The 24,561-nt window shown below is 44.8% G+C and overlaps 8 protein-coding genes across 8 annotated transcripts; 5 read left to right on the top strand and 3 right to left on the bottom strand.

Annotated features, from left to right (window-relative positions):
* Positions 1-39: 39 nt before the first annotated feature.
* On the top strand, positions 40-815 carry N7481_012755 (WD40 repeat domain-containing protein; the record flags this gene model as incomplete). Its single annotated transcript, XM_057271974.1, has 2 exons — positions 40-66; positions 285-815. 2 exons carry the CDS (start codon positions 40-42, stop codon positions 813-815), a joined length of 558 nt encoding a protein of 185 aa, XP_057116162.1.
* Positions 816-2,994: 2,179 nt separating this feature from the next.
* Positions 2,995-4,674, top strand: N7481_012754 (uncharacterized protein; the record flags this gene model as incomplete). The annotated part of the gene is made up of 2 exons (XM_057271973.1): positions 2,995-3,020; positions 3,072-4,674. The coding sequence occupies 2 exons, from the start codon at positions 2,995-2,997 to the stop codon at positions 4,672-4,674; spliced, it is 1,629 nt and encodes a 542-aa protein (XP_057116161.1).
* Positions 4,675-5,635: 961 nt separating this feature from the next.
* On the bottom strand, positions 5,636-6,277 carry N7481_012753 (uncharacterized protein; the record flags this gene model as incomplete). Its single annotated transcript, XM_057271972.1, has 1 exon — positions 5,636-6,277. The coding sequence occupies one exon, from the start codon at positions 6,275-6,277 to the stop codon at positions 5,636-5,638; it is 642 nt and encodes a 213-aa protein (XP_057116160.1).
* Positions 6,278-7,392: 1,115 nt separating this feature from the next.
* On the top strand, positions 7,393-10,276 carry N7481_012752 (uncharacterized protein; the record flags this gene model as incomplete). The annotated part of the gene is made up of 4 exons (XM_057271971.1): positions 7,393-7,483; positions 7,545-8,206; positions 8,255-8,643; positions 8,728-10,276. The coding sequence occupies 4 exons, from the start codon at positions 7,393-7,395 to the stop codon at positions 10,274-10,276; spliced, it is 2,691 nt and encodes an 896-aa protein (XP_057116159.1).
* A 4,708-nt stretch (positions 10,277-14,984) lies between these two features.
* N7481_012751 (ankyrin repeat domain-containing protein) lies at positions 14,985-16,351 on the bottom strand (the record flags this gene model as incomplete). Its single annotated transcript, XM_057271970.1, has 3 exons — positions 14,985-15,114; positions 15,166-15,780; positions 16,176-16,351. 3 exons carry the CDS (start codon positions 16,349-16,351, stop codon positions 14,985-14,987), a joined length of 921 nt encoding a protein of 306 aa, XP_057116158.1.
* Positions 16,352-17,066: 715 nt separating this feature from the next.
* N7481_012750 (NADP-dependent oxidoreductase domain-containing protein) lies at positions 17,067-18,221 on the top strand (the record flags this gene model as incomplete). The annotated part of the gene is made up of 1 exon (XM_057271969.1): positions 17,067-18,221. The coding sequence occupies one exon, from the start codon at positions 17,067-17,069 to the stop codon at positions 18,219-18,221; it is 1,155 nt and encodes a 384-aa protein (XP_057116157.1).
* A 2,301-nt stretch (positions 18,222-20,522) lies between these two features.
* N7481_012749 (uncharacterized protein) lies at positions 20,523-21,165 on the top strand (the record flags this gene model as incomplete). Its single annotated transcript, XM_057271968.1, has 2 exons — positions 20,523-20,731; positions 20,790-21,165. 2 exons carry the CDS (start codon positions 20,523-20,525, stop codon positions 21,163-21,165), a joined length of 585 nt encoding a protein of 194 aa, XP_057116156.1.
* Positions 21,166-21,318: 153 nt separating this feature from the next.
* Positions 21,319-24,395, bottom strand: las21 (mannose-ethanolamine phosphotransferase LAS21; the record flags this gene model as incomplete). The annotated part of the gene is made up of 7 exons (XM_057271967.1): positions 21,319-21,881; positions 21,943-22,962; positions 23,047-23,420; positions 23,490-23,617; positions 23,696-23,984; positions 24,065-24,109; positions 24,199-24,395. The coding sequence occupies 7 exons, from the start codon at positions 24,393-24,395 to the stop codon at positions 21,319-21,321; spliced, it is 2,616 nt and encodes an 871-aa protein (XP_057116155.1).
* Positions 24,396-24,561: the final 166 nt, after the last annotated feature.

The following is a 24,561-nucleotide window of genomic DNA, read 5'->3' as shown; positions in this document are numbered from 1 at the left end:
CTTAGTATTTTGGGAAGTATTTCGGATAGTATCTAAATGATGCAAAAGCTCAAGATTTTGATTAAGGTAAGTGGTTAAAATTAGAAAAAAGATAATCTTCTCTTCTGATAAGTAGCGTACTAAAACAGAAGAGAAAAGAGTCAGGAATACTATTAAATTAAGCTCAAGACGCCTCTAGGTTTATTCGATATTATAGAACAGTAATTAAAAGCAGCCCTCTACAAGTATATAGCTTACCTCTTATCTTTAGCCTACTAAAGAGCCTTATAAGGATATCTTTTTAGGATAGGAGACCAGACTGGGTCTTAAATTATCCTGTGGTAGAGGAGAACTGGAGTCACTATCTTCAAACTCTTGAGGGGCATAACGAAGGGGTCACATCGATTGCCTGGTCGCCAGATGGAAGCCAACTTACATCAGCGTCTTCTGATAAGACAGTCAGGATCTGGGATCTAGCTACCGGCCAGAGCGTTTCAAATCTTCCTATCGGCTTCATCGACTCTCTTCAATTTGACAACGATAATATCAATCTTCTGCACACAAATCACGGTACATATGACATACGTTCAAAAGGTCCGATGACGCCTGTATCTGACGACTTCATCTCGCCGCTTAAGCAGTATAGATACGGATTAAGCCAGGAACGTTCCTGGATAACCTATAATGGACTTAAGCTGTTGTGGCTGCCTTCAGAATATCACCCAAATTCTTACGATAATTTCGCTAGATATGCAACCACATTGGCGATCGGTTGCTCATCAGGTCGTGTTATATTTCTCATGCTCTCAAAACAAAATCCCGTTTTTAGCCTTTGATTTCTGTTTAGACAACCACAAATCTATGTCTACATATCTAAAACGTGACCTCATTACGCTTCTTCCAGTCTCACCCAAATCTCCTTAATGATCACCACCGACGTTGCGCGATCAAGCTATGTGTTTGCAGCTCACTCCTTTTTATATCAATTAAATCAGTTTTCCTCTTAAATTTCCAGGGTTCCTCGGCGATTGGAATGATGCTTCAAGTGCAATGTATATTTGTGAGGTGAACTTACCGGTCTGCTTCCTGTTAGCACTGATCAACGCCCGCAGCTTTCGGATCGCCAAGACAAAATAGCTTCCCAGGAGCCGCAGTGCCCCTCAGTCACGTGCAGTTCCCAATACCCCAGCTTCCCCCGGTGTTCAATCAAAAATCATTTCGTCTGCCCCCTGATCAGAGGGGTGCATTGCGGTAGCCTCAAACCCTGAATATCATCCGCGTACAAGGCATATTGATATCCAACGAAAGTGGCAAGGAGAAGTCCAAGACGCCGGGGCAGTGGGACTGAAGTATATCCCAACTACAGAGCAGACACGAGGCTTCAAACCAGGAAGGTGCAGGCACCTTTCCCTTCCTTTTTACCACTGGTTTTGGAAGGTTTTTATGGGGCCTGGCAACCGTGATGAAAGATCCCTGGTATCCTTCTGACGAAGCAGATTAGCGAGTGGGAGTGTTGAATATCCCGGTTACTGAGATAATTATGGGGACTGAGATCACGTGCGTACATTTATAGCTGTCCACCAGCCTACTTATATCTACAACACTTAACACAACAATCAACTCCCTTCAATATTATTAACACCGGAGCATCACTTCGTTTTCGTGGGCGGGTTTTGGCGAGCGGCGCTAGCCTTACTTTGATGATCACGTGATATAGAGATATTAGCCACAGGCCCACAGCTTGTCGCGACAGAGCGTAACGTTACTAGTCGATTTCACCATCCAATTGCTTGGCATTGCTTATTAACAGGCTTTGTCATCGTAATCTGTTGTTAAATAGTTTTCCTGAGGTATTCTAAATTGATCAGACTGTTACCATTTTCCAGACAATACCTAATGACCGATTCATGGTCGTGAAACAGCTTACGTCAATGACACATCTATGCGTGGCGAAAATTTCATATGTTCTTTATCGAGCGGGGGCTATGAAGATAGTTTCTCTTAGTGATATTTATTGAAAAATATCCAGGTTCACTGAAAATTCAAACCGGACGCAAAAGCTCGAAACCGGAAGTAAGCATGAGGTCTTATCGCAGACCGAGGGTTGCGACGCTGACAGCATCTCTTGCAGCCACTATTCGAAAGGGAGAAACTTCATTTCAGTTTATACGAAAAGTAGCCTCTTGGATACTTGCTTGACAAGAGTTACAAGGTAAACTCAAGCTTTGACTAAACTTTTACATCCCCCCCGCTTACAGGACTAAAGGAACGAACGTACTTTGATTCCGGTGATTTCGCTTTTTCTGCAGGTCAGCGTGCGATAGAGACTGGCGCCATTGAACCGGGCTGCGGGAATCAAAACGTGATAGTATCTCTCACCCTAACGCGCCAGTCCCCAGTAATAGCAACGTTGACTATGGTGCCAACAAACTATTGGATAGAAAGAGCGTAAGCCCAGAAAGAGAAAGTCTTCTCCTTCATGAAACAGAAATGGATCCGTACGATGCAAAAGGCGATGATGATGGAAAAGTTGATACAGAATCCGGGGAATGGGTATCATCATTACAGCAGAGAGGTAGATGTTTCCCAAAAGTCGACCGCGACTCCGAGACAGGGACAACCTAACCGCCAGTCGATAGCCAAATTGTGTATTTGAAATTCGATTTCCAAAACCTAGTCTATCCAAGTGCCTGATTTGTTCCTCTTTTTAAACCCGTTCCATATTGTATCATGGTAGGAGTCATTTATGGGTGAGTTTTATGCTACGTAAGAGCTTGAACCATCTGCCAAGAGAGTCCCACGCTTAAAAGACTGCGCGGTGGGTCTGACCGACATCATCTTGGCCCCAATTCCCACTGCAGCCCCCTTCGCCCCCAAAATTTGTCATTCAACTTATAAATAACTTAAGTTTATTTCCTTCAGTGAATACAAATACAATTAAATTTCATGTTCAGATTCTTTCGCTGCTTCCGCAAACATTCACTACCTTCTGTTAATCTCATTTCCCCCACCATCATGAATCGCACACAGTCCACATTAAGGTATGTTTTGATTCCTGCTTCTTGAGAATTCACACTGATTTTCCGCTATAGCTCCATTGAGGAAGTCCCTCAAGAATGTTTGATGCAAATTCTTGATCATCTTGTTCCATCCGATGCTGCTTCGGCTGGCTCTGCATCTCGAACCCTGAATATTTCTTCCGAGGAATCTCTGTATCGTCAAATCGATATTGACTGGACTCAACCTCCTCTTAAACGGGTCTTATCATTATTTCGCGTGGTTCATCAGCGACCAGATCTAGCCGCGCATATTCGCCATGTTCGCATGATCTCATCTCGCCTGGAGTACCCCGCAAAGGACCAACTTTCACAATGGTACCCCCCGAAAGTTGATGGAAACTGGGAGGAGCTCTCAGCTTCATTCAAGAGCGAGGTAGATACCGCAAAAGAAATTGTCAGTCGAGCACAGTTTCCATCCCCACAGAGGTGGATGCAGGCGCTAGATCAAGGTGATCCCTACGCATTTGTGGCGATTATCCTCTCCCAGCTTCACAACCTGCGATCTTTACGATTGGATTATACCTTCGTGTGGCAGTCCGGATTTCCAGGTCTCATGATTCGACATGCCCTTCTTTCCGCACCACCTAATACTTTATCAAAATTTTCTGAGCTCTCTATCGTCGAATATGGCTTGAATGTTCCTTGCAGCCGAGTATCTCAGGGCAACCCGTCAAGCTGTATTTTCCCCGAGGCATTCCCGACCTGTGACCCCGACCAGTTTGCAGGCTGGTTTTATTTGCCTTCACTGCAATCGCTAGAGATCTGGCTTCAAAACTTCTCGGGTGTTGATTTGAGCAATGTGAACCATCTGGCCAAGCTCAAAAGGCTTGTCATTATGGAGTCCTATATTGATGAAAATGAAGTCAGAGACTTGTTGTCCCTGCTTTCATCAATAGAAACAATTCATTTAGGCCTGGTTTATCCTTCTCAGGATGAAGCAGCGGGCTCAGATATTGAGTCCCCTCGTCCTCCTTTTAGAAAGCAAACGAAAGGTGCCTTTCTTGAAGGACTTTTAAGCATAGGGGGAACAGTCAAAAACCTTTCGATCAGTATTGAGCTTTGCCCAATAAATCTGGGCTCACAATGGGATGAAAATGACTTTGGTAATATTGAAGAAGGATTGTTGCCATTTCGAGGGGTTTTAAAGCGATTGCCCCATCTTGAAACCGCAGAGCTACCGGCAGCCATGCTTTTCGGGTGGGTTCATGATGACGCACCGGGTTTAAGCAAACTGCTGCCATCGACACTCCAAAAGCTCGCCATTCGGGAGAACCTTCATTGTGTGGCGCGCGACACCCAGGTTGTCGAGGATTTCAGCCCGGGGGAAACTTACGAATGGGGGCTTGATGCTGTGGCCAGGGCTATCCAGAAGTTTCTCCCTTCGGCACAAACTTCGGCACCGCTACTCAAAACAATCATCATTCGAGACTTTGCAATGGATTCCAGAGGGCACATTGCTCAAGAAGAAACTACCGTCGCTCGATCACTATGCGAGGATTTAGGACTGGACATGCATATCGCTCTCAGCCCTGACGCATTACCAGCTGGATTCTGGACGGCCAGTAGGGCACTTCACGAATACGTTACGACTTGGAGACCATTGGATCCAATCAGCTCAGAATCCCCATTCTGCTAGTCTCATAGACTCTGATGATTCATGTTACATTAATTGTCTAGGGCCGATAAATCAAGGTGCAGAGCGAAGCTTGATTGGGGCGTGTTGGAGATTTTTATCTCATACAGTGGCCCAAAAATAAATATTATCAGTAATAAAATGAGTTTTCAATGATAAATTTCCCTATCCAAAGTCAATAGTCATTAACTAAACAATGGAATATATGAAAAAAAGAAAAAAACCGGTAGCTTTTTCTCATACATTCCACTCCAGTTAGAGGGGATTTTATAATAGAGCCTTTTTCTCCTTTGAAATGGCATTGGGTGACAGAAAAAATTTTAATCATGTTCTGGGCCCTTTTGGTTACATAGAATTAATATGATATCAATAATATAATAAAGATGCCATCTAAAAATTATTCAGCTCAATTGTCTCATAAAAGACAAAAATATCTCTGCAATATCTTAATTTGAATAGGGGCTTCTCTGAAAGTCAACTCCGCCATGAAGATAAGGCGGACGTGAGATACAGAGAATACTGCCTTGAAACCTTTCAAAGCTACTGGCTGGTCAATTATGACCACCGTCTATTATTCCCTGTTCATACTCTAAAGTCTTATCTATTTAATTTTTTGCGAGGCGCAATTGCTTCTACGATATATGATGACCTCTTAGGAATGTGGTAATTATTTCAGAGAAATTCTAATGAGATCAAATCTATTTACATTCCATAGAGTAACCGTTACAACACCAGTATATATCAGGTATTTCATTTACCCACATCCTCATCACCTCAAAACCCGGATACATTATCCTATTTTTGGGATTCAAGAAGACTCCTCGTCCCGCTTACCCCCCCTTGCCTTTTCCCTTAGGCTGTTCGACCTTTGCACACTTTTCCAAAGCGACGTTTTTTGTGCTTGTAGGCTCCGGGGTATCCTTTCGATCTCTGTTTTTATTCGTGTCTTCTATAACCTCAAACTTCATCTCCTTGGTCCATTTATTGCACCCCCATTGGGGCGATCCCGGATCGCCGGAACAGGGAGGCAGATAACCGTCCCCCCCCACCATGCAGCGACCCTAGGATTCTCTTTCGATATGTCCTTGTCGGGATTATCAATCATCCATGTCATTGTGGACGTGAGCTCACCACACATTCCGTTGCTCTTATGTTGGGGGTCCGAATTCGCCTCTTTCGAGCAAGCTTCAAGGGCATCTGTGACCTGTGTGAACTGCTCAGGCATCTCAGGCAGCTTGTTGAACGAGCCGTCTCCTCCTTTCTTAGGATAACTCAGTTTGTATATGATAGGCTTGCTCTTGTCACTTCTTACTGAAGAGGAGAAATAAACTTGATTTCCAATGGCTAGACCAATCATTGCGCTTGGCTTATGATGATTCTTTTGGACTTTATCGGTCAATTCCCTCATGTCATCATATGCTTGTTGGATCAAGTTCAAAAATTGGTCGTTGGAAGGCTCATTTTTGAAGTCGCAAACAGAGCCGTAGGAATGCAGTTTGTAGGGTTCGAGCGAAGTATCTTTTGCAATGCCGAGGACACCAGCCAAGACCAAATTGGCAATCAGTCCTATCAAAAGGAAGAAAGACATGAAAGGGCCCGAGACCATGATGATGGGTATGCACCTAGCAGGTGGCAAATAATTGATAGAATATTATAATCAAAGATCTCAAAGATTTAGACCTGAATTCGACGATGTGGAAATTGGGAGTCGGGCGGGTGATTTGGATGAATAGAACAGAATGAGAAGCACTGGCTTGCCTGGTCGACTCTATTTAAATATACCAGAGAATTCAATGTTCGAACCTATTTATGGAAATCTAGAATTTTCAAATCACTCGTGAAGATCAATGGCATGTTGCAATGACCTTCGCTGTTGATCAGGGTCGCTGGCCCCATCTAGCCGCCCTTTCGGCCCCATGGCCCCCATTGGTGTAAAACTGGACCTGGAAGTTGTGATCTTCATCAATCCACCCATTGTTTGATCTAAATTTGTATATTCGAGTGTAATTGCTGGTCTAATTGTATTCCAAATGAAATTCATGTCCAAGTTTGCCAACTTCTAAAGTGCGCAAAATTTGGGGCCAAGGGCGAACTGAATGTCCACTTTCTTTATTTTCACATATTGCACGCACACACACCCAGAGAAGTAGATAATAAGCGTCATAATCGATAAATATAGACTAAAATTGAAATTTCATATATGTTGAGATATCCTGTTACTGCGTTCCAGAGAAATTTGTGAACTGAATATTGCAGTATATTACTATCTTCTAGTCGTTTGATATGCAAGGTACGTGAGCCAAGTGTGGGGCCCGAAAACTTGAAGATCCCCCCGGCCCCCTCGCCATTGGGCATGTGGATGCTTAAGCTTAGACCAATTGGCCCCCAAGGCCCCAATTAAGCGCGGTTATGATCAACAAACAGCCCCCAATTCTTCACTTTGCGCTTCCGCGGCCCCGAAATACTTCACACAATGACGGCAATCTTTGTATCAGCTTCAAATTCTCAACCTGATCGCTTGGCCAGGTTATTATTACATTTAGTTAATGGCCCCAAATATACCATTTTGATGAAGTCACTAGGACTTTATCTCAAATCAAGCGCATTAAAAATAGAAACCGTTCTGCGAAAACACAATTAGGACGTAGCATAAATACAGCAATTGCCCTGGATTTCTCCATTAGAGTAGAATTTGCAACTTCCTGCTTAACAAAATTCGTCATGAAACCTTTCTGGGCGGTGATTGTAGCATCGCTTGCCCTCGTATGCCAATCTGAGGGCTCAAGCCTTTCTCCAAACAATGAGGATCCAGGTTCGTACTTCAGAAGTCCTTGCATTTGTTTCACGGAAATTATACTTACTTTTTTCTTCAGTCGTTGGTGATGCGAGTGTTCTTCAAGCGAGAAACATAGCCAATGATGAAACTGTAACAAGTGTACTCTGGGTTCGGGATAATACACCTTCTCCTAGTTCCAGCCATCACCCTCAAGCGTCCATGACGCATCATTCTCAAGAGACTGGTACCCCCAAAGATTCCGCTACCCGTCGACCTCAAGAGTCCGGCACTCATCATTCTCAACAAACTGGCACTCCTAATGAGTCCACCGCACGTAATCCCCAAGAGTCCGGCACTCACCATTCTCAAGAGACTGGCACTCCCAAAGATTCCGTTACCGGTCGTCCTGAAGAGTCCGGCACTCATCATTCCAAAGAGACTGGCACCCCCAAAGACCCTGGCAGTTCGAAGGACTCTGGGACACGCCATCCGGGGGAGCCGAGCACTCTTCCGTCGGATGCACAGCACAGCTCCACGCATAACCCGCATCTAAGCTCTCAGGGGTCGATACCATCCAGCACGAAACATGGTTCAGAATACACTAGCTCCCCTGGTTCACCAGAGAGCTCAGGACCACTGGCATCTTCATCCCCTCCCAGCTCGTCAAACGCCGAATTGGAAAGTTCTTCGTCTTCGAAAACAATTACCGGTACAAGTAGTAGCACGGGGGCTGCCGCAGTTGGGATAGCTCATAGAACGGTAAATTGTTTCGAGTGAACAAAAGGTACATCTCACTAACTCTTCTAGACCATCCCGATTACCAAAGATCATGAGACTAGCAGTGTTGTTTTCACTGGTACTTCGGTCACTACCTCCAAGGACTCAAACCCTACTCTCGCCTGGGGATGTTCGCTGAGCGATATCTGTGGCACTGGTGGTGGAAGCACTGGTGGAGGTACTAGCGGTGGCTGTATAGTCCCTATACTATGTCCTCACGACAGTAGCTGGGGTCTCGGTGGAGGATGGGTACCGTCTGGAAACCCACCAGCTGGTGGTCCCACGCCACCTTCACCAGATCCAGTCCCTGACAATCCCAAAAACGATGACAATGGCGACGACGACAACGACGACGACGATGATGATGATGACGACGATGACGACGATAAGGATAAAGAATCATCCACATCTCAGCAGACGTCGACTACTAGTACTCCTTCAAGTTCTACTAGTTCAAGTACTACTACTACTACTACATCTACATCTACATCTACATCTACTAGTTCACCCTCGGCGTTCAATCTCTGTCTATCCGTCTATGAAGGAAGTGGCACTATCTCAACCACCCCCACAACCTCTTCGACATCATCGGCCTCTTCTACCACAACTACTCCTGCGTCACAATTCAATATCTGTTTGTCTGTCTATGAAGGAAGTGGCACTATCTCAAGCACCCCAACAGCTTCTTCTACATCATCGGCCTCTTCTGCTACAACAACTCCCGCGTCGCAATTCAATCTCTGCTTGTCTGTGTATGAGGGAAGTGGCACCATAAGTGAAAGTACCCCGAAGACTACTTCCACATCCTCAGGTACCGCAATGTGCAGTCTTCGGGTTGTTGATACAAGCTCCTCTCTATGCAGTTGTGAATCCACAATGTCCAAGCACTCCTTGACCCATCAAATCATGAAGCCAACCGACAAAGATTGCAGTGACATCAAGACCTTCCCGATGACAAGCTTCATACGCACTTCTTCAACCCCATCTGTTACTTCTGGTCCCAAGGCAACACAAAGCTCGGCCAATTCCGCTAGCTGTCATGAAAACAAGTATCATGGAGCACACACAACTCAAACCTTCTGTAACTGCATTGGAGGTCCTTCATATGATCCAACTGTCAGCGTTTTCTCGCTTCCAACCAGTGGACCCAAGTGCGCTGATCTCAAGACTTTCCCTGACACCGGTGTCATTCATACGCCCGAGGAACCCGCCGATCCACAGATGTGTTCCAATCCTGGCCCCTCCGATGATCATGATTCTGGCTGGTGCAAATGCGAGAAAAACGATTTGACCCAATGGGCACCATTGCCCCATATACAAGGCACAGCTACAGTACTAGAAGGCAATTGCCAGGCAATCAGCACTATTGCATTCACGACTCCTACTGTTGCACCACCAAAAACTGTTACCGACTTTACTGATGTTGATCCAATGAGTCGAAGTACAATGTATGCTTCGGGAGTTGTAATAACAACTGACTATGGCGTTGGTCCGTACACACAAACAGTTGGTGTCGGGGATCCTACAGAGGTTTATCAACCGGCTATGACTTCTACTATGGCTAATTCAGACGTTGAGCTTATCCCCGCCAAGACTATTGAAGATGGGACCAAAACTATGGGCGCTGAGCCAACAACGATTTCGACACATAAAGCAGAGGCTCAGTGCAAATATGTCACTGGCCCAGCATATTACAACTATATCATTTGGAATGTCTTTGATTGGGCATCAGACTACCAAGACTTCGAAAGCCTCGCTGAGCACCTCCATGATAGGCTCAAGGCACGAGACTGTTTCTCTTCCCAATTCAAATGGAAAAACTTTGTTGATCATTATGGTCCAACCATTTCATTCACTACCTACGAGCTTCAAGACATATGTGTCAGACATGCCATTCAAGATGTTGGTGGACCGGACACCTTGTGCAGTCACGATGATGACGCTGGCATTCATTGGTGGACAAATCCTGACAGCATAGAGGGTCTTGTGGCTCATGGGAAAGAGGTAGATGATCCTCATTCTACGTATGAAGCTCAGGCCACTGGTACTTGAGGCTCTTTCAATCGATGAATAAGATTATATGTACTAGATTACACCCCTGTGGAATAGGTACAAAATTGTGGCATGCCCAAATATCATGCTAAAGTAAATAAGCGAGAAAGAGCAATTTTACATGTTTTATTTTCTGTTATACTAGAAGCAATGATATTCCTTATCGTATTAGCTGGTCTCGGGGATCTTCCTCTGCAGCGACACGTTGCTTAACTTAATAATCCCATACCTCAACATTTCCAGACAAATTTGGTTGTGCTCTCACTCCAGTTCTTTGGCATTTGCCCGAGGCACATCTTGCTGTGACAAAGTAATCTTCACAGTCTGCAATTGACCTACAGCTTTCTCCGGGGCAACTGATTTGGGTTTTTTTTGAAGCGTGCCCATTGGTATTGGCAACGGACGCCGTTTTATCGACGACTTGCCACCTAACGCTTCTCACAAGTCCACCGACATATTTCTTCTCACCTGCCTCATTATATCCTGCGAACATGCTGAGATGAGTGTGGTCAATTGAACCATCTCATCTCGGCAGTAGCTTCCACTAGATTCTAGTTACTACAGGTCTCACTCTATTCATCACGGACTGATTCCCTACCTGTAGAGTGTACACATATTCTTCTTGTCCGCGGGCGCTTCGCAGGGAATATAAATTGACCCAACATTCCGTGAGCTAGATATCATTAGTTATCATCTTTTTTCTTTCAGTGGAGACTCTCCGAAATTCAGCCTTTAGAATACCTACTATATACTGTCAAGGGCTTGACAGGATCCATCTAGAGGAATTTCCTGTACCCAGCCACCCTGAAGAACGTTCTGGGTCGTGAAAACACGTGGGTTCTTTGGTAACACGTGTTCATACTGTGCAAGAGCACCATGATAAAAGGACACGAATGAAAGGACTGCAATGTGTACTCTCATGATTTTTGGAAGCATCGGTGATGTCCACGACTTTGTGGGTCAAACTCGAATGAGACCTGGCAGAAGCTATCTCAATCAGATTAAGTGAAAAGAAACTTGTGCTAATCAAGTTGATGGATTATTGCGACTTTATATGCTTACTGGGTCTGGACTTTTCTTGGGGATAAATGCATTCTCAAGCAGGGAAACCGAGGTCATTTTTGGTTTATAATCCCGATGGATTCCGGGCCATTGTATTTGCCAGGGAAGACAAGAGTAAATAATTACATCGAAGGTATGGAAACCAATAATTTTAAAATATTTCTAATTCCAATATTCACTTTTCTTTGCTGGCCAAACGGATCAACAAGGAGACTAGCATCAAGCGCCACGGTGGCGCTTGATGCTTGAACTAACCATGACTCATGAATTGGCATCCGACTATTTGAAGATGTCGAAAATGTTTTTTAATCCCCATTTCGTGTGAACTTGACAACTTACCCTTTTCGCAGTGGCAAGACCATTATGATATAATCATTATATGATATAGAGAGGATCGAAATCGATTCCAACACTCAGATTCAAAGGAATAGAAAGAAAATTCATTTCCGGAATGAATTTTGTTTCCCCGGACCCTGCATCAAACATGCTAATTCACGTACTGACTAGCCCTGTTTAACATATTCACTTATATCGAGCTATTTCGGGATGATTTTGATTCTTGTTGCGAGATGCACTTACTTTGGACCCTGCATAAGGCGAGCGATAAACGCCACCGAGTCCACTCATGAACCCCAAATTTTCAGCACAGCCAAATTGAAGTTAATTTAGACTACAGAAGGCTCTATACTGAGTTTATAATATTCATATATCCTCTAGTTAGTATTAGATGCTGCTTTACTATGTCCTATGCTTGTCAAAAAAAGGTAGCAGTCACATATAGACCTAATTGACTGCCCGCCAATTAACTAGGTCATCCACAGTTCAACGATCTTTCACAGTTCAACGATCCTTATTATTTATTTGCCCTTACCACTACCTTTTTTACGATGAATTTGAACAAAATGACTATCAAAGAGCGTGTAATTGCGGCCTGCCAAAAGGCTAGGACCCTTAAAAAGCCCAATTTCGCCGCGTTGTTGCGTGAATATTGCGTTCCCGTACAGCGCCTACGGGCGCGTACAAAAGGTCGATAATCCAAAAACGACCGTCCTGCACCCTATAGAAGGCTAGATAACGCTCAGGAAGCTGCATTATTTGCCTAGATTAATCGTCTAGATAACCTAGGTATTCTATCTACTTCCGGACGTATAGAAGCTAGTACAAATACTATGCTTTATTGTCTAGACCTATTGGCGCTATCTCTCAATAAAAACTAGGTATACTACTTTATTAAGAAAGCAACAATACAACACAGCTTTTTCTGGATAAAGCAGAAGCTAATAGGACGTGATCAACATAGTAGCCTTGATATTGGTATCATACAGGCTTTTTTTGATCAGATTAAACCTCTTATTGCTGCTATTCTGGCCTCCTATATCTATAATTTTAATAAAACTAGATTCCTTCTAGGCCAGGGAAGACCTTAAAACGTGCTTACGAAGTATTATAGACGTTGTTCTATTGTATCTGAGGAGTGTAGTAGTCCTTTTACTAAGATTAAATATATTTTAGCAGATAGTTAGTTAATACCAGTATATTTTGTTATAAAAGGCAAATTCCATCTTAAACACTGGTATCTCAATAACAACAATCTTCTATATAATTCACAGATAGCTATATTGTCTAGTAGCTATTCTAACGATGAAATAGCTATAGATTAGCTAAATTTCTTTATTCAGCATATACAGTAAGGTACAACTAGCAGAAGATTATTATTATATAATAGCTATAGTTTATATCTTACCTGGGAATTCTTAGAAATATACAGGCTAAACAACATTATTGCTAATGTATTCCCTTCCTATATAACTAATCTAGTCCAGCTACTTAATAGAAGCCCCTTTTAAGTATTAAAACAGCGATTTAAAGCCAAAAATAATAAGGTTGTAAGCTAGGGCAGAGATATATACAATAGTAGCTTTTTTTTCTAAGAGATTAAGGCTATTCGCCAGGAATCAATAACAATATATACTATTCGTAAGGCATTTACTACATATGGTATCTTTCTATTTAAACCAGAGCTTGTTATTGAGCTATTAATAGAGGAGCTTAGTTACAATATCTGCAACCTTTAAATATTTAATAGTGTCAATAAAGCTATACAAATTAGCTCAGATTTACCTACGTCACCTCTCAGAAATAGGTTTACAGCACGCCGATTGACAACCAAATTAAACAAACTTTTAGATACTGAAAAAGAGGCAATTTCACCGAAGCTTCGTGATACAATTGATCAATATACTGGGGCCTACATCAGCAAGGTAGACCTAGTTGGTATTATGGACAACACATTATAAAACCACCTGCTAAAACAACCTAAAATTATACGCAAATCAAAGCGACGGGTTGGCAGATTTAGTCCATTAATAACCGGCGATGCTATACACCGTATTGCTAAAAATATTGCTAAGCAAGCAGAGCCTACTAAGGAAGATGACCAAAATATAGAGAGCTCAGAGGGCCCTGAGAGCCTAGATATACCTGTTCCGACCGAAAAAAAGCCTTCACATACTATTCCTGGTGGCGAAGAAATGTTTGAAACAGCCCAGGTCTATACTAGAGCGATGTTGTGGTAGTAAATAGCAATATAATAAAAAAAGGATCGTTGAACTATGAAAGATCGTTGAATTGTGGATGACCTAATTGGCGGGCGGTCAATTAGGTCTACATGTGACTGCTATTGAGTTTACAGATGAGGAAAGTTGGACCCGGAATATTAAGGCACCAACCACGAGTCACTAAGCAAGAATCGCTCTCAGGGTTATAATACACTTCAAAATGAGTAACATGTTCTCACTACTCTTTCTTCCCAAGCCTTACTAATAGAAATATGAGATCTGGTGGCTATAAACCAACCAATTATACTAGAGAAAGGGTGTTGTTGTTCGGCGCCGAGACAGTCCAAGGCTGACCAGTTGAATCAGCTCTTGAGAGGCCAGATTTAAAGATAAAATCTTTTCGTTGACCTTTCTGTGTGTATCCTCTATTTCACGCATAAAGTCGATGCTCGTAGTGCCCTCTCCTTGGAGAACCTGTCCGTTTCTTTGGTCGCACAATGATCTAAGCGTTTCTATTTGCACCTTTTGCACCCTTTTGAAGTCGGTCCACAATTCTGCATCGCTCAGGTGGGTCTTGATTAGGTCTGTCCTTCTTCCGTTGGAACGAAATGTCTCTTTTCGCTAGTGGTATGATCAGCAAGGCTAGCTAAGAGGTGGTTAACTCCCATACCATATTGGAAAGATGATCTTCTGCAGCTTCAAAAAATTTATCCCATTCATCCTCTAGCTGCTGGATGCAAGGGCAGAAAATCTCAGTCGGTGAGTTTGAAATTTCGCAATACTCCAATGTTGTTAATAGAATTTTGGATTCAAGAATTGGATTTCCGGACGTCGATCCCAGCTGTTGTTGATTTGACTTAGTGAAAAGCCAAATTATGGCATGGTTCTTCCGTTCTGCCTTCAGAGCTGACAGTTGATTGGATTGAGGGAGTAGTTGATATGCGGGTAGTGATACACGGCATTCGAGAAAACCTTTCATGCCATTAGTATCAAGGTCTTGAGACGGGTGAAAGCGATATGTACTAACATCCAGTTGGAGAAGGCTGTCTTAAAGCAACAGCACTTGGAATTCCATTTAGCTGTACTATCTAATGCCACTGATCAACTTTGTCCTTTTCCATCGTCGGCTGCGGTTTCCGTTTCATGACCTTGCGCCACCATCGCCAGCAGACTCCCTCAACAAAAGATTGACCGAGAAGGCTATCGTTTTCAAGAAGCCTGAAAATGTCAGCTGACTTTCTGTTTATTAATTAGATTGAGGAAACTCACACGACTGCCCTGTGTGGAATATCATTGGCAACACACTTATCACCTTGTGCTGGTACGCTTGGCGTGGAGAAAGCTAAGGAATATGACATCGCATAAAAGTATTGCGTTAATTGCTGACCAGACTTCACTTGTACTGGAGATATATTTGGTCCCAAGGCTAGAATAATGTTCCTTTTTGTGATTGATGGGACGCAAGCTCTCCAGTCTGCTGCCTTTATTGAACTCTTGGTGATACGAGGGAAAATGCGGCACATCATTCCAAAATCCATCAGTTGAGAGGCGCGCTGAAATGGAGTAAGCTTGTTGAAATCTTCAATGTTAACATCAGCACCATGTTTGATAAGCCATTCCGCAGCCTCCCCAGCGGAATTCTCAACAGCGCGGTGTAAAGGGGTACATCCATCAATGTCTTCTTGGTTGATAGCGGCATACATGCGGCGCCATGCGTCCCCCTTTTCGTTATTGGCAGCTGAATTCAATGAGCTTTCTAGGGCTTGGAGGACTTCTGGGTTGTGAGAAGCGGCAATATGAAGTGGCGTCTGGTGGAAAGCATCAACTTTGGCTATGTGAATATATGCGCCAGCTTCAAGGAGTAAATTCAGGGTCTCTCTGTCCCTATAAGCGTCAGCTGAATGTAGCAATGATGCACTGTGGGAATCAACTGAAGGAATTCCAACATTTGCACCCTGGCTGAGGAGGAGCTTGATGACATTCGAGTTTCAACAAAATACTGCAGCTTGGACAGCAGTTCCATATAGACCACCTTGGACGTTCACATCGGCCCCCTGCCTAAGGAGCTCCTTGATAATATCGAGATATCCATCAAGTACTACGGCTTGGAGAGCATTTCCATATACACCACCTTAGACGTTCACATCGGTCCCCTGCCTAAGGAGCTCCTTAACAATATCCAGGTGTCCACCAAGTACTGCAGCTTGTAGGGTATTTCCATATTTGCTACCTTGGATATTTACATCGGCCCCCTACCCAAGGAGCTCCTTGATAATAACCAGATATCTATTAAGTGCTGCGGCTTAGAGAGCATTTCCATATCGACCACCTTGGGCGTTAACATCAGCCCCTGGCCAAGAAGCTGCTTAGCAACATCCAGGTGTCCATCAAGTACTGCATCTTGCAGAGCAGTTCCTAATTCATCTTTTGGTTTGATGCTAGAGTTGCCCACCATACTGCTTCAAACGTGTGCAGCGTTGGAAACCTGAACTGAATTAAGGCTCACAGTTTACCCTTGGCATTTGTGCTGTTCACTGCCGAGTCATATTTGCTTGTTATAGTCACCTGATGCGGCACCAGAGGTGTGCCGCATCAGGTGACTATTATGACCTATCTATTACCATGACAGCCAGGCCCGAAAGACGGACAAGACTGAAGATGACAGGTCAACGCCGATATTATATGATGCTGCGCCTGTGCAATTCTTTCTCAAGATTTCAGCAAACCAGGTCTTCTTGCTCAGTACCCTCTAACCACAACTAAGGTTAGCGTCGACGCTAGCATCACAACCAAGCTGCCTACTTTGTTAAGGTGGAAAGACCACGACGTTTTGCATCAAGACCACGCCGAATCGTGGTGATTCCATCATCACCCCCATTTACACCATAGTTGACTGGGTCGGAAGGCCCGGGAACCCCATATGTGTTATCCACTAGACTTCGGGCTTAAACGGATTTAATCTGGCTGACCAGTGGAGACCTGTCAGCGGTGAAGTCTATTGTAGGCATCATGATGTAAATCGGCGGGTTGTCCTAGACATGAGAAGAGAGGTATATAAACCGAGAAAACTCCTTTATCCATCACGAATTATAATCTAAAACTCACGACTCCAGCAAGCCTTGAAACTTCAACCTTAACTTCAGCTTCAACTTCAAATCCCTTTCTTCATCATGTCGACGATCTTCGCTCCCGCCCCGGAGCCCGCCACCGAGCTTGGTCGCTACCGCATCCTTTCCTCGACGGCCGGTATTCGCGTATCCCCACTCCAGCTAGGAGCAATGTCCGTCGGAGACGCATGGTCCAGCTTCATGGGATCAATGGACAAAGAATCCTCCTTCAAACTACTAGACGCATTCGTCGCAGCCGGTGGTAATTTCATCGACACAGCAAATAACTACCAAGACGAACAATCCGAGAAATGGCTCGGAGAATGGATGACTGCCCGCAAGAATCGCGATCAGATGGTTATTGCAACCAAATTCACCACCGACTATAAATCCTACGCCCTGGGCAAAGGAAATGTCCCAAATCATTGCGGTAATCACCGTCGCAGTCTGAATATCTCGCTCCGCGACTCACTACATAAGTTGCAGACGGATTATATTGATATTCTCTATCTGCATTGGTGGGATCATACTACCTCTATCAAGGAGGTTATGGATAGTTTGCATATGCTGGTTGAGTCGGGGAAGGTTATGTACCTGGGTATCTCTGACTCGCCTGCGTGGGTGGTTGCCGCGGCCAACACCTACGCTATTGAGCAGGGGAAGACGCCATTTAGCATTTACCAAGGTCGATGGAATGTCATGCTGCGTGATTTTGAACGGGATATTATCCCAATGGCCCGTCACTTTGGTATGGCTCTTGCCCCTTGGGACGCTATAGGTAGCGGCAAATTCCAGACGAAGAAATCTCTAGCAGAGCGGGCAAAGAAGGGAGAAGGACTGCGCAGTTTGACGGGTGATGGATCGCAAACGGAGGATGAAGTCCGGATGAGTGAGGCTCTGGCCAAGGTTGCTGAAGAACATGGTATTGAGTCTGTCACTGCTATTGCACTCGCCTATGTGATGGCTAAAGCGCCGAATGTTTTTCCCTTGGTGGGTGGTCGCAAGGTTGAATATCTTCATGATAATATTCAGGCGTTGAAGATCAAATTGTCGCAAGAGCAGATTGATTACTTGGAGAGTGTGAGACCGTTTGAGATTGGGTTCCCTAATAATTTTATTGGGGTTGATCCTAGGGTGACGGGTCGTGCGACTGGATTGTTGGCAGCGAATGCGCAGTTTGCTTTTGTGCCGGCTCCGAAGCCTATTACCCCGGCGTAGGGGGTTGGCATGATCTGTACATGTTGGTTACGTGATGGCTAGCTATTTGGTATTTTCCTTTTTGAAATATCTCATTATATTCATGTAATTACAATTATCAAGGTGTTTGTTGCTTGTAAGCAGAACGAATTGAAGATTTACGAAGGACAATGTTAATTGTCATTGTTGTCAGGTCCTCTAGGTCATATTGCCGATTTCAAAGGCGCATATAGATAGGTGCAATTTGAGTGTTGACAGATGTCAGCTTCCAAGTTAAATCCGTGTCAGCAGAAAGATCTAGTAGAGGGTAGGGAATTGTAGGACGTAACTATGTCACCCAGCCCGAACAGTCTCGGGATGACCAAAAATTCTCGGCCATTTTCGTCGTTCTCACAGGTCCTCACATCATATATATCCTACTTCGTGGTGTCGCCAAGATGTGGTGGATCTAGGGTTACCCCACACCAGTTGATAGACAACATTTTGAAGGGATAGAGACATGTATGTTTCACAGGACAATAGAAGGCGTGTTGTTATGCTGGATTGCCAAGAAACTAAGATATTCCGGCACTAGCTAGACCAGGCGAGCGGATATTTTATCCAAAAGCTTCACTTTCGAGAAGTGTTTAATCGGATGTCAATGTGAAGCGGGCCCTTCTATTCCAGTTTTTGATTCTATGATTCCTTAGCAGGTCACAAGTTACTTCACAGGATCTCAACTTAACCCTTTCTGTAGTTTCATCAATACAAAGAGCTTCAAATTTTGGAGCACAAGCTTTGGCTGATTTAGATTGCCAAGATTGGCGTTACGCTAATTGATCCCGAGCTAAATAAGTATCGAGATATTCCCACTAGAAGTTCTTAGGGCCTTATTACTAGGGTAGAAAGATCCTTGATTGCTCTGTAGATTCGGGATAGATCTGTATATACTACTTTATTATCTCTTATTATTCCTGCTGTTCGGATACTTTGTGGTCTATCACTATCCAAATATGACTTCTGACGTCCTTGCTTTGACTTCTTCCCCACTATACGATCCAGCTGAGGACAATAAACTAGTAACCGAAGCAGGATGACCAGTCTTTCTACTATTATCCTTCCTGGTCAGGGCGATGGTTATACCCCGAGTTTGTCGGCTACTTCTTGAACAATTGGCTTAAAGCTCTATGGTTTAAACGGATCAAGCAAAGCCTAAGAAGGTTTCTATACCCGTCGGGAAAGAGCCAGATACAGATGCTGAGCGGTTGGTGAAGGAAACACATAAGGATGTTGTTTTCTCACACAAACAGTTCTGGGATAGAGCAAGTATCGAGCAGGTTCGACATCATTTTGCCGAGTATCTTCATGCAAGCAAGGACCGAGGAATTAGTCGATTCGAAGGCTGCCTTTCATTAATGAGCGGTCGCTGAAGTCAATCGCTGCTAGTCCTGGCTCTCAGCCTTGGGGTTTTGTTGGTATGGTCGATGGGCGGTATCCGGAGAATCGGTATGAGCCGCGATATACTATACTGGCTATATGCGGGTGGAAAATGTTTCCCCGTGGTCTCTCTTTAAGTAGTTGAGAAGTAAAAACATGCAGGAGCTCTGCCCTCTGTTTCTGATGGATTGATTCCGTTTTATGACAGTGGGACTGGGGAAGCGCAAAACGAGGAGGGGAAATTTTTGCCAACGGCGGCTGATCGAAGGCCTCGACTGTTTTGATGAATGATAGCCAGTTGATACTAAGGATAATTTGCAAAAAGATAGATCTCCACATCCCCCCATACCCGGAGATGAAGATAGTAGAGGCAAATGATTTACTTTCGAAATCGAAATATTCACAGTTATAGAACAGCTAACCTTGACTAAATGAAACCCGAGCTTGTATAAAGGCAGAAAAACATCTCCGGAAGCTTGGTTCAATTTACTGGCTCTTCTTCTTCTCCTCGCCACCCCCACCAGTAGTTGGTAGACCCATGAAAGTTTTGGAAAGAGTCGTAGCTAAAAGTTGGTCAGTATGGGGCCGAAATCAGTCCAAGAGTACATGTCTGTTATGGTTGCAAAGCCAAGGTAGCCGCCAGTTGACAGACTCTACTAGAAAGGAGGGGCGGTCAAGCGGCGGCTTATTTTCCAAAGTTACGGATGGAAAGGCTGCCGTTTCTAGCACCAAAAGCGGCTATTTTCGGCGTTGATATCACAGGTCTTTATATTCTAGTTGTAAATGTAGTCAGTAGATCGCGGTGGAGCGGTGTGGGGTTCCCGCGGCGCCGACCAGAAATTTCCCCGGAGCTTCACTTCTCATAACCCTACAACTTGCAGAATGCAAACTCAACAACCCACCAACATGGACCCTCAAGAGATCCAGTCTGTCCGCTCTATCCTACACCTAATCTATCACCGCAACAAAAACCAACATCAAAAAGCAAAGTGGTGGAGATGGCTTTCAATGCTGAAACGCACCGTCTCGGTCCTGGCCTCACTGGACTCGAAGAAGCTTGCGACAAGCTCCCACCTGCAACATTTGCACTTGGATCTGATCCCAAACTGTTATCAGTATGTTTTCTTTTCTTAAAAAACAGTCTGGAATTATCGAGCTAATTTTTCATTACAGGGCATTCTCTACTGTCATCGCCGATAACCAATTCTCTACCCTTGGTATCGTACTCGTGGCTGCTCTGGCGCGTCTAGCTAAGGCGACGGGTATGAGGTATCCGAGCGCAAAGTCTACGCGGGTAGAATTGAATCAGAACTCCAAGTCTAAGCCTGCTGTTGTGAAAGCCGTGGTGGACCGTGGAGAACGGATACGTCGCGACGGCGATGACAAGGGCGATGACTTGCCCATGTTACGCAAAAAGCAGCAGCCTCAGTCCAACGACGAAGATAATGAGAAACCTGCCAAACTTGACAAAGAGAAGAAGAAGGTCAAGAAGAGTTCCAGCAAGAAGAAAAAGAATGCCATCGATGATCTATTCAGCGGGTTATTCTGAAGATTCCGATTCCAATTCCGATTCCGATCTCTTTTGGATTAATTACGCTACGTTTAAAGTTTCGGATTGGATGGGACTTTTTTGATGATCTCCTAGGAATGGCTTCCTCCCAGGGGTTGATCTGATTCTATAAATCTAATCTTCCTATCCTATCTATCTTCGCGGCCAGAGACACGCGAGACCGATTCCGCCCAGAATATTGACAGCAACATGATTCGCCATCGCCCATGCCATGCTATAAAGATATTTGGGCGAGAACACGGTCCAGATGAACAGATGTGTTCTGAGTGCTGTACAAGCCGCCATGACCGACAACAATGAAGCGGCGACTTGGAAAGTAAATAGCGCCGCAGAGTCATGACGATGATTTTCAGAGGTATGTGGCGGGCGAAGAAGATGACCCATTGAAATCCACCAAATAGGTCCAGCCCAATTACTAACGAAGGTTAGAATACCGACGCCAATCACGCTATAGCTGCCGACTCCATTATAGGCGCTTGAAAGATCGACTGAGGAGATTGAGTTTGATCCGCCAAATGCGAAAAATGTCATGTACTGCAGTATCAGGGTTGTGGCTGTAACTTCGATTCCGGTGAGGTTTAGCGATGATAGAATCGTGCCTTGGGTTCGGAATAGGAGGAAGATTGGGACGTTGGTGATTCTGGATTGGGTCATTAGGAAGAGGTGAAGAGCTTCGTGGAAAAGGGCGTTGGATGCTGGATAAGATTGTCAGTCGGGATGTTACGGATATTTGCGGACAGTGGAATATTATCTTACCCCGTGTTGAATGTGATCTCTTCGCAGAAACGATCGCCAAGAGTCCACAACAAGCAAGTCCACCGAAAACTAATCTTGCTTGCAAAACCAAGGACAGGCTACCGAGCCAGCCTCCAGTAAGTTTCGACAAGGGGGTATCCGCGAGAAGCTCGGGTGAATCATTCGCCGCGAAGTTGAGTTTGAACATGAAGCCCAGTACGGGTATGATCAAAGCAATCAGTTTTGCCGGTACAGCAGATGGCATCTTCGCCAGCAAATGATAGCCAGAGTCCACATATGTCAATATCACCAAGACCCATAGAGCGGTTGGATGGGCGGGGAAGAAGTCTCGAGCTATGTCCGGTTCAGCCGTGAACTTTTGCCCTGTTTGATTCCATCTTCGAAGTACTCGGTGTGAAGCAATCAAACCTAGTGTCGCCAGTTTGATCCACCGAAATGGGAACGGAAATAGGGATGGAGAGGAGGCCTTTCTGCGCGAGGAATTCGACTTGCTCGGAGATTCCGATTCAGATCGCATGTGCAGGTAGAACATCCAGCCCGAGCATATCCAATACCAGAACTGTTGCTCTTCTTCAACATAGCTACTCGCAAACATCATACTTCCGTAGCCAACAACCATGAATACCAAGAAAATACCCGTGGAAACGGTCCGAGAGAATTCATGGTAAATTTGAGGCAAAAGCAATGAGGTTGCAACAGCCAGAATTAGCAGTCCGGCAACAAGTCGGGACATGTCATAGTTGCTAGCGGTACTACTCATCACCTCCTGCGTGGCCCGTGAGAACCGTAGTAAGGCTTGCTCGACAGCGGGATACGCTTCTTCGGACTCGGACAATTGTTGGTCGGAAAGAAGCTTTTGGGCTTGTGACCATGTACATTGAACCTCATCAATCCCGGAGAGGTTGTCCGGGTTACAGGTCGAAAAGGCCTCAGCGTCAAAGGTAGCGCTGGGAAATGTAGACTGGGCGATTTTCAGTAATTGCCGGGCATTTCGAGATAGAAGTTGAAGTTTTTGAGACCCTGTGTTTTCCTTCATTAGTTCGAATGCTTTCTACCAGTGGGGTAAAAACTCATTAGCTGAGTTAATTTGATGGAGTGCCTTACCGGACTCCCACATATCCAGAAGACCAGGGATGAAAACTCCTAAGCTATTCAAAGGAATTGGCAATCCTAATAGGCCCGCCAATGTCGTGGTGATATCTGATTGCTGAACAGTCTGATAAAATCGAAGATCGTCTGGGGTTGCGATGGGACTTTCGGCCCGAGGAGCGCCCATTGTTTCAAACTTGGGCGAAATGAAGAGCAGTGCTGGCGATGTTTCACCAGCAGATGAGCCGCCGTGATTCCCAGCTTCGTTCATGCCGTGATCGCCGCACAGAACAAAGAGAGTTGACTCCAGATGAGACTCATGTTGAATGGCGGTATAGATGTTATCCACAATGGCATCCATTTCCTGCTGTTTGGACAGCATGAAGGGGCTATCCAAGAGTTAGAGACGAGACGGCCGGGGGAAAGTCTTGGATAGATCTAGCAAGGGATGGAAATACCTTCTTGGGCCTGCCTTATGTCCGATATGGTCGAGGCCTAGATAATGCATGATCATGGCTGACCAGTCGCTTTGGGCCAACTCATCAGGAACGTGGCGAGTCACGTTATTGTCCACTTCGGTAAAGTCCTATAACACGAATGTTAGTTATGTTTAGATTGAAACCACGACTGTCGGCGAGTATATCTCGGGTAGAATAGCACTGACCGACACAAAGAAACTGGTGGTTCCATCTGCGCGGTCAAACATCCCTGGGAACAGCTTGAGCCACGTATCATCACCGTACATAACAAGGCGATCTCCCCTAGCTCTCAATTGTGCCAGCCAGGTGTCCTGGTACGCAAGAGATGAGCCGGTGTCTGACTCGGCGATGTTGAGAATCACATCAAGGAATGAGGGCACTGAGCCCGTGGTCATGGCCTTCAATCGAGGCATTGTGACTGTTGGCGAGCTAGCATGGGCCGTGAAAGGCAAAGCGGCCCCTGCTCGAATTAAGCTAATAGAGAATCAATAAATGTTCCATAACCTTCTTCTTGATAACTTTATTGTTATCAAATGAAAGGAAATAAAGCAAACCTTTGCGTGAATGAGAATCCAGACTCATTGGAATAGACGAAATCACTAGAAACGGTTTTAGTTGGATGTTGGAAGGATGCCGCTAGATTGGCCCAGTTCTGCTAAATGATCCCGGCTTCTGTTTGATTGCATACCTGCGGAGAGCATCGACGACCATAAAAATGACTTTGTCAAAGATTGCCGGCGTAGCATTTTGGTCGATCTCGTCAAAAGTGGCCAGGCCAGGTAGTAGCGGTTTATAGGGGAAGAAGCCAGATGAGAATACGAGAATACCCAGTGGCACCAGGATATTGGCGAGTACAACAGCCCAGCCAGAGCGGAGAAAAGCCATTGTATAGAACCTCTCTCTGGCCTTGCTGCAGCGCCTGGAATAGTTTTGAAAGAAGCGAGCAGCGCGGGTTTAGCGAATGGCGATCATGATAGATCACCATTGCGGATGTTTACGATGTGCCGGCAAGGAACCACACCGCCTTCTCCATGCATGCGGTTACATATTT

The sequence above is a fragment of the Penicillium waksmanii genome (genome assembly GCF_028829765.1).
Source record: "Penicillium waksmanii strain IBT 27052 chromosome Unknown utg000010l:1.0-3698451.0:1.0-3701458.0, whole genome shotgun sequence".
In the NCBI taxonomy this organism is placed as follows: Eukaryota; Fungi; Ascomycota; class Eurotiomycetes; order Eurotiales; family Aspergillaceae; genus Penicillium; species Penicillium waksmanii.
Note: the sequence above shows the minus strand (reverse complement) of the source record. Positions and strands in the feature narration are given on the sequence as shown.